This window comes from Physeter macrocephalus, chromosome 6, assembly GCF_002837175.3.
Source record: "Physeter macrocephalus isolate SW-GA chromosome 6, ASM283717v5, whole genome shotgun sequence".
NCBI classification, from domain to species: Eukaryota; Metazoa; Chordata; class Mammalia; order Artiodactyla; family Physeteridae; genus Physeter; species Physeter macrocephalus.
Genome location: NC_041219.1, coordinates 33195449 through 33208706, shown reverse-complemented (window position 1 = coordinate 33208706; position 13258 = coordinate 33195449). Strand labels below are relative to the sequence as shown.

Genomic DNA, 13258 nt, shown 5'->3' with positions numbered 1-13258 from the left:
CAACGGGAGAGGCCACAACAGTGAGAGCCCCGCATACCGCAAAAAAAAAAAAAAAAAAAAAAAAAAAGAAAAAATACTCTAGTATTGTTCCTGGTACATATATACATTTACTATAATTAATACTGTCCATTGAGAATAGCAAAGATAGATTTTGATGAAAAAAAAGGTTCAATTAGAAAAATGTGGAGAATAAATATATTTTTATTTTTGTTACTAAAACAGAATAGAAATTGATCTCAAATTTATCCCCATACTTGATTTCTAGCTTCAATTATGCATATAACTTAATGGACTAAGACCATATTTCATCATAGGCATGCAATATAAGGCCAGTGGAGACCATCAGACATAACTTCATTTTACATACGTGCCAACTGAGATCTAGCCTGTGCAATTGGTTCCCAAGATTTTCTGGCTCTTTCCACTACACACAGATGCAAAATACCTTGATGAAATCTGGATGTTTGAAAAAAATCTGAATTTTTTTTTTTTGTTGGCCTCTCCAGATTTTTGGAAGAATGTTTTCACTTTTAATTCGCATGTTAGTTCCCATGCAGTCAACCCTTTGTCCTGTTCAACAAGAAACTATGATGTAACTACAAACAAAGAGTTGGAAGTTGAAAACTGGCTTGGAGTATCATATACCACTAGAGTACCTGGAACTGTGGAACTGATTCTTGGAATAACTCATTACTAATGGTTTCCCATTGGGGGTTGACCCTCCTGATCACTAACTCAGCCATGATGAAACATTGTTGCTTCTCAAAATTTTGGGCTCTTTTTGGCTCTGACCAACTGAATACTTATAGTATATTCTGGGATACATGTGTTTTGCTTAGGTGGCAACATTAGGAAAGTGGAAGAAGGATTTCTGTGTGCCATTTTCAAAATGAAATTAATGTCTCCTTACCTCTTGTTTCTTTAACTGGTCTGCTAGTCCCAGAGTATCAGGGATCATATTATTATCATATATAATATCATATTATTATTAAAACAGATTCAAAAACAAAAACAACAAAAACCCACTAGCTCAAAATCTACTTCCTTCAGGAAACCTCCCATAAGCTACCACAATATACCTAACACTTTGAACCATTCAAATAAAATCTCAGAATACTAAATTTCATTAAAAATTTTAACATATACATTTGTTGTTACTTATCTCTAAATGTCTTTTAAGTTTTCTCCAGTTATTTACTTAAAATTTCTGCCTATAGCAGGCAGTCATGGATTTGAGTCTTGGCTCACTTTCTAGCTCCATGATTTTGGGCTAATCAGCGTCGTCATCTGTAAAATAAGGATAAAAATGGTACCCATCTCATGGGATTGTTATGAAGGCTGAGATAACATGAAAAAAACTTAGCATAGTACCTGGTATCTAGTAACTGCTCATCAAATGTCTGTGATAATTATTGTCTGTCCAGTAAGGTATATGGGGAAGAGCATGGGCTACCAGTGAGTCAGTTCTGTGGTCCAGTTCTGTCAACCACTTACTATGTGCAGCATCTTGAGAAATTTAATTAACCCTTTGACCCACTATTTCCTCATCACCAAAATGGATATATGGTAGTAATATCCAGTTCACTGAATTGTTGTGAGGAAAGTGCCCATTATGTCCCTTTCCTCCCAACTGATTACCAACAAGTTAATATTTATGAAGTCTATTCCAAGGGCAAGGCAACGCACAGGGTGTCAAAGGAAGTTTCAAAAGAAAATAAATGCGTGTTCTCCATCGCGGGCAAGGAGAGCAGCTAACAAAATCAAGCCAACCATGCACAATGAATTGCTGATGAATATGCAAATTAAAGTGGGTGTCTAATCCATGCTAATTTATATTTTTTCCCAGTGTGAATGTGTTAGAATTTTCAATGAGAGCCTTTTTCCTGGTATTTTCACAAGTCAGCAGATCCTCAAAGCCCAACTGAAATAGAGGACTGATGAAAGACCTTAGAAAAACTGGAACAGTCACAAACCATTCAGTGGCCAGTGTCACAGAAACCAGAATAAAACAAACCTCTTCTTTCTAAGCAAGGGCAGGTCTCAGTCTTCTCTGGAGGTAAACGGAAGGACGAAAACCAGTCCAGTCACCCGGACACCGACAGAAGCGGTGGCAGAGGGCTCCTTCCCAGCATCACCAGCCTCCCATCCCGGACATGGAGGATTTTCCTCACGCGTCGTGACTGACCCGAGGCGTGGCGCCGGCGCCCGCCCGGCTGAGTAGTGGCAGCGGCCCGGAGAACTCCAGTCCTCACACGGTTAAATCTCTCCCAAGGAGACTGGAAGAGGGAGGGTCCCCGCCCACGAAAACCAGGAGAATCTCGTCCCGGCGCCCCGCCCCCACCTCCTCCCCCAACCCCCACCCCCACCCCCTCCCCCCACCCCCACCCCCACCCCCAACTCTGGACGGACTCACTGGCCGCACCTGCCCGCGCGCACACGCCCCCCGCGCGCCGGTCGCCCCGGGCGCCAGGCCACAGAGCTGCAGCCGCCGCAGCCGACGGACCTGGGCGTCCGCCCTCCCTATCCCATCCCCGAGCCGCCTCCGCCACCGCCGCCCTCGGCACGCGCCCGCCGCGGCTCGTCCTCACCGCCCAGGCTCGGCGCCGGCCGCGGCCGCTACAGCTGCAGCCGCCGCGCTCCTCTCCGCCGCGGGCCGCGGACGCCGCCGCCTTAACCGCCGAGCGGGCCGGGCGCGAAAGCTGAGGAGAACCCGGGCCGGGGCGCGAGGGCGCGCGGGCCGCCGCCGCCGCCGCGGGCGTTCGTGGTGCTCGGGCTCAGGCGAGGACGGTCTCCGTCTCCTCCTCCGACCTCCTCACTCCTCACCATCCTCCTCCCGCTCCTCAAAAGCACCCCCGGTCCCCACCCCCTCACGCCCCACCCGCGGGAACCAGGCCTCGGGAATTCAGGGGAGTGGCTGTGAGGGCGCGTCGCGGCTCGCAGCTCGGCCAGACCCTCTTCCAAGACATGGTCTGATTCTCATTGTGAAAGCTGCGCCCCGAAGAGGAGCGGAGAGTGGTGTGCCCGGCTGGCGGCTGCACGCATCTCCCGGTGCTGAGGCTCTGGCATTATCTCGGGGAGGGGCGGGGAGGGGAGTGGCTGTGAGGGCGCGTCGCGGCTCGCAGCTCGGCCAGACCCTCTTCCAAGACATGGTCTGATTCTCATTGTGAAAGCTGCGCCCCGAAGAGGAGCGGAGAGTGGTGTGCCCGGCTGGCATCTCCCGGTGCTGAGGCTCTGGCATTATCTTAGGGTGGGGCGGGGAGGGCCCTGGATTTGGGGGCAGTTGGGGTGGGCGGAGAGGAGGACCCGAAGGGGAAAGGACTCTGTGAGGGAGTCGGTGAGAGACTATGGGGAAGGACCAGGAGCTGTTGGAAGCTGCTCGCACTGGAAATGTGGCTCTGGTGGAGAAACTCCTGTCTGGCAGGAAAGGAGGGATCCTGGGCGGTGGATCCGGACCCCTGCCCCTGTCTAATCTGCTAAGGTAAGGACTGGAACCGGCTCCGGGTCTGCACACCTCGTTGTGCATTGTGATGGATACGTCCTGCTCCTCGTGGTTATTGCACCTGGTGGCTGCCAGCGATTCATTCTTAAATTAGGTAGGAAAACAGAATGTGTGTATGGAGAGGAGGCATGAACCTCCCAGTCAGATTGATGCCTTAGATTCTTTGAGTAATTTTAAGATAGCCTTCCATCAATGCGTCGGTAGCTACTTTTCTCTGAGCTGTGGTGCAGAACTTATACATGTACTAGTGTTGCTGGAAGAATTTCTGCGTTTCACCCTCTTTACATCAGTGTTTATTATATGTTTTCTGCTTCGAACGCGGCCTTTTTTTTTTGGTCTACTTAAATGAAATTGGCAAAGAAGTATTGCGTGCGTGCAATTATTCTGCAAAAGCCACAGCCTTTGGTTGCTGCTACCCTTCTCTTGCAGAAGGCATTTGCTGTGCTGTGGGATATGATCCCACAAAATGAAGAAAGTGAACCTTCGAATACGATGTCATCAGTACAGGGTGTGTGTAAAACTTGATGAGGCAGGTTAGGCAGCCCCAGCAGTACTTTCAGCCACCTGGACATGGCTGAGTGAAACTTGGTTATTATATCTCAGGATGAAGGATGCCAGGTCGGGACTGGGAAAGTGTATATAAAATATAGTAGCGGCCTTTTAATGGGAAGATGTTCCAGGTGAGACTAATATTGCTTGGAGAATCTTTCTAAGATGACATTTTAAAAAAAGTCAAGGTCTTTATTCAGCAAGCAGTACCTTGGAAATAGCCGGGTTCATTTGCATATTTGAAAAAACAATTAACTTAAAAGTTGAATTGATGGGCAAATGAAATCAGTTGTGAGGGAAGAAGCCTGAAGAATATTCACTAGATAAAATTCAAGGAAAGCTATTTAGTTTCTAAAATCATGGCTATTCAGTTTACCCTGGATATTTTTGGAGGCATCAATCATCATTCATATCTTCACCCTAAAACATCTCTTAGCTCAACTGTACTTGTAAAAATTTTTTAAGCTCAAGTGATTTTCTTGGTTTTTAAAAACTGTTTCTTGCTACTCTTGTGCTTAATACAAACTTTTGGGTGATGACATTGTGTTCTTTACACAAGTTTTCATATGTTGTGGTGGTCAGATAAAGCAGTTATTTACAGTCCTGGCCAATAGGGTAAATGAGAATATTTCTATTACAGTATAATGACTTTAGTTGGAAAATAGTTGATAGGATTTTAGAAAACTCCACGTGATCATCTATACTTGTTGACAGTGACATTTTATTGGAATGACAGTTCACTTCAGAACAATGAATATTTATGGGACTTTTTTTCATTAAGTCTTAGAAGTGGTGACTCTTGTGTGTACTCCCTTGTTGAGTAATTTTCACTTTCAATCACGAGTAGATGGCACTTCTTTTCATTTTTTCTACATCCTGTAGAACCTTGACTCATTTTATTATCTGGACTGTTGCCATGTCACTGTTTTAATTTTTCAAAATAGCTCTGCTCTCTGTAACTCCATCGGGGATTTTGAATCTAATAATGCCAGTCCCTTCCAGATTGCTCTCTTTAGGAGATATGAGGGAAAGGAGATGTAAGGTGAAGGACTGAATTTGGATGTCATTGCTGTTGTGAGTATGTATGTCTTCTTCTACAAAGACTGGCCAAAGAGCTAAATCACATCCTCCAAAAACATTTTTACAAGTATCAAATTGAAATATGTTTTTAAAACATGAACTTCAAATTTCTTTGTATATTTCATTTGGCTCTATACTTTGGACAAAGAATAGAGTATCATTTATCATTTCTAATTTTACTGGTGATACAAATAAGGGTCAAAAGAAAGTTAAGTACTTCTGGTTTTCAACTGTGGCATGTAAAGAGCTTAGAATTCATAAAAAAAATCACAAGTAGACAATGTGTACATATTTCAGATTATAGCTCTAGTAATTGCCCTTAGTCACAGGTAGTGTATACAGAAGCAGTTTATTTGGCTATAGTTTTAAATTGCAGGTAAAATACGTATGTTTGCCAGTGGGTCATATCAGTGATAAAAATAATTATGGCTAGAAACCTATTTCCTGAAAGAGGTTTCTAAAAATAATCAATTTCTTTGGAAAAACACTAAAGAATTCTTTGAGAACAGTGAGAATTTTGGTTAATTTCATTGAGATAAATGGTGTTTAAAAAAGCATATCTTTGTGATAGAACTTAAAGGTAAACATCTTTTAAATACCTTCTCAGTTGTGCCATTTAAAAAAAAGAATAGATGTCAAATTTTAGGAATAGAATAGCAACTATTTAATGTTGGTAAACATAAATAAAACACCAAAATTTTGACCCCGATGTACTTCTTGAATGAGAGGTTTTCTCTTTTGCTGGTTTTGTCAGAGGTAGCAATAGTAGCTCTACAATGAGAATGCACATAGAAAACAAAACAAAACAAAACAAAACAAAAAACCTAAAAAAAGTGTGTTCATTAGAGTAGTTTGAACCAAGCTGTAAAACATCAAAATCAAAACCAATAAACTTGCATTTATCTATCTCATACTGAATAAATAACTAAAACAGTGCCTTTGAAGAAAATGAGAATTGAAATTATATTCTTTTGGTGATCCTTTGCATAAAATGAAAGTCCTAAGAAGGCACATTTTATTTAGTTGTCACTTTATTTCACAAATGATTGTCATCAAAAGTTTATTTACAGGATAATAGATAATTACCCCTTTTCCTTCAAACATAATGACACTTCAAAATTTTAAACTATTTTGGAATGAATTGTGGAATAGGTTTGGTACTCCCCTGCCCTACTTTATTACTTGTGTTGTGTAGTAATAGGGTCGGAACCTGTGCTAAATGCGTGTGTCATCTCATTCAATTCTTGTATCAACCTTAAGATGTTGGTCCTCATTTCTCAGATGTAGGACTAAAGAGATAGGAAGATTAAGAACTTGCCTAAGGTCACATAATTAGTAATGGCAAAGATTTTAAGTTCTGTGATTCAGATTTGCCTTATCGCGTCTTAAGTCTTACTCATTGAATCTGTGTTTTTTTTTTTTTTTTTTTTTGCGGAACGCGGGCCTCTCACTGTTGTGGCCTCTCCCATTGCGGAGCACAGGCTCCAGGCGCGCAGGCTCAGCGGCCGTGGCTCACGGGCCCAGCCGCTCCGCGGCATGTGGTATCTTCCCGGACCGGGGCACGAACCCATGTCCCCTGCATCGGCAGGTGGACTCTCAACCACTGCGCCACCAGGGAAGCCCTTGAATCTGTTTTATTTGCAAAAGTTTAAGGTACATGGCCAATTCGATAGTCTAATCTGAACACTTTTTTGCCATGAATAATAATTTAATTTAAAAATCCTTAAATTAAAAAAAAAATTTTTTTTTTTTTGCTTAAAAAAACCCCAAAAAACAACTCATAACTGCCCTTTGAGGGATCAGTAGAAAAAGACTTTTCTGAAGATGATTTTGATCACATATTACCTACTAAATGAGCAGTAACTGTATGATGGGGAATCAGGTATGTTTGGGTGACACTGTGATTTTTAGCAATAGTAAAAATGACCTTGAATAAATATAAATATGTTTCTAAGCCTCACTGTGCTCTTCTATGAAGTGGAAATAGTAATAATACCTAAAATATAGGGCTGTTGTAAGGATTAAATGAGGTATAAAGAAATTAATGCACATTGGTGTTATCATTGTGCTGTTATTTCTCACACAGCTTTAAAGCACTTGACTCTATTTCTTCTTTTTTTTCATTTTAGAAAGCTCTAATTTATTAGTAAAGCTTCCCTTCCCTTCCATTGAGCTGAAATCTTCGTTTCTTGAACTGCTACATTTTATTTTTAGTTTTAAATTTTGGAGCTTTCCAGAATAAATTTAATCTCAACTTCTATGTAACAATGCTTCAACAATTTTAAGGTCTTTAGTGCCACCTCTTCCTACTTTCGTTATCAAGACTAAATATCTCCATTTCCTTACCATTTTGTTGACTCTGTGTCTTACGGCCTTAATTACTAAGGGTTTGGCTTCACATTATACTAGGAGTAAATTTCTGTAGTAAGTTTTCCATTAGAATCACAGAATCTTAAAATAGAAAGGGGCCTTTTCATCCAACTTCTTACTTAGAGAATTTACCTCTAACATCCTTTACCAGTTATTCCAGTTCTGTTAAACCCTGCAATGGCTAGATCCATCCATTCCATTTTTGACAGCTCTAATAATTTAAAAAAATCATCTTTTATTGAGCTGAAATTCATCTCCGTGTAATTTCCACAGTTGGTACTAGTTTGGCTTTATGAATCAATACAAAGTAGCCAGGGCAGTTCTTTAGCTAATATTTAGCTATATTGTTTTCTTATAAATCTATTTTTTCCCCAAGATTTTAGCAGCATGTTGTCATGTGGCAATAGAGCATAGTGGCAAGAACTTACATTTTTATACTTTTCACTACCCTCTTTTTCTTCTTTCATGTTCTCAAATTTTTCAATGACTCTCTTCAAATGTGGTGACCAGAAATGAACAAAATGCACTAGGTGTCATTTGACCAGTGTAGAATATACTGGGACTTGATATATTTGAATTAAAAAAAAAGTTACAGAACAGCATTTGTAGTATGATCCTTTTCTTTAACAAAGAATAAGTGTGTGTGAACATTTATACTGTACATTAAGAAATCTGGAATGATAAACACCAAAATGTAAATAGTATTCTTTGTTGAATGGTGGAATCGTGGGTGATCTTTATTTATTTATTTATTTATTTAGGCTTATCTGCATTTTCCAATATTCTACAGCGAATATGTATTGTGTAATGAAAACCTCTAAAGAACCTCTCTTCAGATTGGTATAAATTAAAAAATGGCAATCTTTATGCTTGGTCTTCCTACTAACATCGAAGCCACTTAACAGAACTATTAGCCAGCTGTTTCTCTTCAGTATATCTGTTTGAATATTATGAAGTATTTTATCCATTGCCTTTCTATATTCACATTATGTTCTGTTTGTCATTCCTTTGATCTACCCCTGTAGTAGTAAGTCTATAAATTCCAGGAAAATTAGGCTACTTTGTTATAGTTTGTTTCTGATAGCAAACCGTTGATGCTGCCTAGTATTGTGCAAATTCCTTCTACCCCCTTGCTTCTAATTCTTTTCAGTCTGGATACTTAGATTCATTTAAAGCAGCTAAGTGTCTCTTATGATCTCTGTCTTTTTGGAGCTTCAGTAATCTAGCATTATTTGTTTATCCTTTCTGGTTTGAAAATGATTCTCACTAGGGATAAGAACAAAGTAGAAGTTGGGAAGAATCAGATTCTTGGTGTTGTTAGATGTCTTAGGAAATTCTCTTGTGGTCTAAAACCATCCACAGTTTTACTCTGTGAGAGATTAAAGTTACATTAGCTGTCATAGCAGTGAACTTCTATTACTTCCCTCCTTTTTTTCTATTTTTTCTATTTTCTTTTTTCTATTACTTTCCCTCCTTAGCTGTAAAGGACATTAGCCTTTTTCTAGGGCAAGTGTACAACTTCACTTTTGTGTTTGTTTTCAGTTTTACCTATCGCCACCCTCTTTCATCCTTAAAAACATCTGAGCTCATCAGAGCTCATTAGAGTACTCAAATTGAGTTGCTTCCCTCCTTTTCTTCCTTCATATTATATGTGAAATTTCATTTTATTTAACATATCTTTCATGAGACAGCTGCAGAGCTTTTTAAAATCTCTCTCTTTGGCATAACTACCTTTTAATCTAAACAAAAATAATTCCCATTTAAACTGTGTTAAATTATTTCTTTTTTAGTCTAGATTAAGAATTATTTGTACTTTGATAAAGCAGTAAAAAGTTTGTTAATACCTCAAATTTACTTGATCTTCTTAATGCCTCAAAGAGTCGAATACTATGTAAAGTGTATTTAGTAAATTCTTGTTGAACATAAGGAATCCAGTTCTCAAGACTCCCATGTGAAGAAGTATATCAGTAAGAACTGAGGAAAAAATAATCTTCTTGTTATCAAAGGTATATACACCAGAGAGCTTATAAATTTTTCAGATTCAGGATTCAGTTCATGAAGTTTTTGGTGATGGATACAAGGAGATAAGAGGCAACTTGGAAGTATTGTAATTTTCACAACTATTTGGGCAATTGTGGTTATTGGGACTCTGATATAAGGCGCTCATTTCTAGGGAAACTGTATTAGTTAAATGGAATAAATCACAAATAGAGCAGTTAAACTGCATGGAAATGTTATATCTATAAAAATAGTCAAGTTGCAAGTGGGTTATCTATTTTAGATAGTAATGGTGTTTGAAGTGGTGATTGCACCATTATGTTCAGGGAGCTGTGTCTGCCAGAGTGAACAGTGCCAGCTGCATGATGGGGAGTGAGGAGAGAGGAGAGGGAATTTTGGTATTGACCTCTTTTTCAACTAAAGGGTTTTCAGCTCCCTCTTCAAAACTGTGAGGCTGATGTGTAGCAGGGAATTAGGACAACCAGCTGGTGACTACTCAACCTGTCCGTTTTTACATCGCCCAATTCCTAGTGCATCTCAGTGGTTTCTTACAGTTGCAGATGAGTGAAGTAGGTCTTCACTGACATTAATGCAGAAACTTACAGTATTCAGTAGTGTGCCTACTTACCTTAGCAATTTAATCTCTCAGGTTACAGTAAACACAATTTGATTAGTTCAGTTGTATACTGAAATAATTTACTTAATTATGCATTTGAGGTAATTTTGGAAAATTCTTTCAAAGAGCCTATTTTAGAACATTTTCCTGAGTATTTAACTAGAAATGGAAGCTGACTATAATTCAAATCATGGGTTAGAAAAGATTAATTTTAACCTACAGAACCTGAAGCTATTTAACATTTAATGCATTTCAGTGTGTCTTTGGTTTCCATTTTGAACATATTGCAGCATGGTTTTAATTAATTAAAATATGATGAGTTTTGGTTATTCATTATATGTTGATATGAGAGATTATCTTACATTTGAAAAAGCAGGAATTTACACAGAAGACTCATCTGTGTGCCAGTTTTTTCTCTAGTTTGTGATGACATGGTCATGTAAACCATATGGCAGCCAGAGGCACAATGCCAGTTGACAGCCCAATGCATTTTTTTGTGTAACACAGATCTAAGAACTCTTCTTAGAGTCCAGTTTTCTTCTTTTGTGTCAGTAGGACAGCAGGTGAATTCTACATTTGTGTTAAACCTGGGTGAGGCTTGCAATTGTGTGATTTTTTGAGCGTGAATCAAAATATATGGTCAAAGGATAAATTTTGTTTTCCTCATTTCCTTCTGTAATCTCCAAAGTTCACCTCTGAGAGTGTTTCTTATATATAATGCTTTATTATTTAACAGCAGAGCTTTACGAATCTGTCTATAAAATGAATTTTGATTTAGTTGTGCTGTAGAATTATTTGGGTTCTATTGTGTTGTGAGAGCAGCTTTATTTAAAGTGGTTAATTACTTCTAGTTAAGTGAGCTGAAACAATTGGCCTAAACTTGTTGCCCTTAAATTGGATCATCTCTTGACTGATGGTTGTGGGCATAAACAGCCAACCTCATTTCTTGCTTCCTGCTTGATATTTCTGTTCCCTGTACCCCATTTCCTCTAACCCTTCCTGCTCAAATTTCTTTTTCTAAAAAGAGAGTCTCTTCTCCATTCTAATTAGTACAGGTTCAACCTGCCTCTAGTTTTTGTGCCAACTGTCCCTCTCCAAGAGGAGCAGATTTTGTGTGAGGAGTAGAGTTGGGGTGGGCTGTGTATAGTGACAAGTAGATTAAGAAAAACAAAAATTGGACCTTCAAAATTGTGGAGTTTACAGAGTTTGCTTTCATCATCTTTAGTTTCCTGCATATCTCAATGTTAATTTCTCCTCACACATCATGGACTCAGTGCCCTTGTGCCTTTCCTAACCTTACCCCACCACCAATTATTTGTGGGTGCTGAAAATTTATACTGAAGTATGATTGACTGGTAAAGGCTTTTAGGAAGAGGAAGCTCTTTTAGTATTTTCATTTAAAGAGGAAACAAAACTTTAGGCCAAAATACTAAAGCTATGGAACTCTAATGGCAGAGTTGATGGAGTGGATTTTTCAGATTTGCAAGAGTGGGTTAGATAAAGGTGGTCATTTTTTCTTTCTTCTTACAAGGCTGGTGCTGTAGAAGGGAAAATGGATTTGATTGGAGACAAGAGAAATAGGATAGCATAGGGCTGGTGCTGGAAAATCCTTTTTTTTTTTTTTTTTTTTGCTACTTAATTAGTCCCTAGAACTTTTTGTTGGATATCTGTTATATACTGATCTTAGGTATCAGCATATGGTATATATTTTGCCTATTTCCAGAAATTATTCCTAAGATGTTTTTATTTATTATAACAAAGATATAGAATAGAATTGTATAAGAGCTTTAATATCTAATGTGGTTTTAGATTCAAATTCTTCCACACCCATTTTCTTGTTATTAAAAAAATTCATGTTGTAAGTTTACTCAATATGTAGGTTTTTTCATAAACCCATGTTTCACTACTGGGGAGGTGTTTGAAGTTCTGTCCCCTGGATCCCAATTAGCATTCTTCCACACTAAAGTTTTCTTTTCTTTTTTTCTTTTTTCCCCCCCAAATTAGTATTTAGCCACTTTGAATCCTTGTTTGATACCTCTAGTTACTAATCTGCATTTGAAATGTTTCATGTAGCATATAAATTATGCTAAATTTAGTATCTTATGTTTTGAATATACTAAAAAACTGCTATATTTACTTAAAGAATTATCCTTGTTTTGTATAGATATTTTACTTCTAGTATGGAGGCATGGGAGTGAGTGGGAGTTTGTTTGTGGGGAGCTGCAGGAATTATGCAGAGATGTTCTTTGGCATGGTAAACTCCATGGTGGTGGAGTAGCCTAGAACAGAGTTGCTTCCTGTTGGCTTGCTTTGGCTAGTGACCAGAGTGGTCTGTTACTCTGAATTTCATAGAAACTTTGGAGACATAATGGAGAAGCTGAAGAATTACAAACAAGTACCTGTAGAATAATGGGAGAATGTTTAACAAAGAGTTAATACAGTGTGATATGTGCTGTAATGGAAGTCTCAAACAATGCTACAGGAATGCCAGGAGCAAGGAGGAGATACCTTTAGTCTGTTTGGAGGAGTAGTCAGGTGAAACTTCAGAGAGGAGGTGATTCTTGAATCTTGTTGAATGAGTAGGAGTTTGTCAGGTTGACAATTTGCAGGAAGGGTGTTTCAGGCAAAAGGAACAGTATATTTAATAATTGTTTGTGAAAATGTAGAATATATATAATGTGGGGTATTAGAAGTAGTTTGTTATAGAGCATGGATATGAGGTAAGTCTGGAGATTGAAGTACTTGTGTGCTGCCCTTAGGAGTTTGAAATTTAATCTGAAGGCCATGGAGATCCATTGACTTTTTGTTTCAAATTTTGATATGTTACTTATTCATTTATGATAATAGCATGACTGTGTTTCAGAAAATTGAGTAGAAGAGTAAAAATCATTCAAATCCTATTGCTAAAATAACTTTTTCTTATGTATGTTTAATGTAGTTGCTGTTAGATAGAGCATACAGTTTGAATCCTGAATTTTTTGCTTAGTAATATATCAGACTTTTTCAGTGTAATTCCAAAGTCTTCATAATCATTTTTTTTTTTTTTTTTTTTTTTTTTTTTTGCGGTACTCAGGCCTCTCACTGTTGTGGCCTCTCCCGTTGTGGAGCACAGGCTCCGGACGCGCAGGCTCAGTGGCCATGGCTCA

The 13258-nt window shown here is 38.9% G+C and overlaps 1 protein-coding gene and 1 long non-coding RNA gene across 7 annotated transcripts in view; one reads left to right on the top strand and one right to left on the bottom strand.

The window, feature by feature from the left end:
• LOC129392158 (uncharacterized) overlaps positions 1–2218 on the bottom strand; it is a 4807-nt gene extending 2589 nt beyond the window's left edge. The window contains exon 1 of the long non-coding RNA XR_008617516.1: positions 2015–2218. This is a non-coding gene — a long non-coding RNA (uncharacterized lncRNA). The remainder of the gene's footprint in view (positions 1–2014) is intronic.
• Positions 2219–3344: 1126 nt separating this feature from the next.
• ANKS1B (ankyrin repeat and sterile alpha motif domain containing 1B) overlaps positions 3345–13258 on the top strand; it is a 1202038-nt gene continuing 1192124 nt past the window's right edge. For all 6 annotated transcript variants that reach the window (XM_024127226.1, XM_024127225.1, XM_024127224.1 and 3 more), the window contains exon 1: positions 3345–3478. In XM_024127226.1, coding sequence (XP_023982994.1) covers positions 3345–3478 — 134 coding nt within the window. The remainder of the gene's footprint in view (positions 3479–13258) is intronic.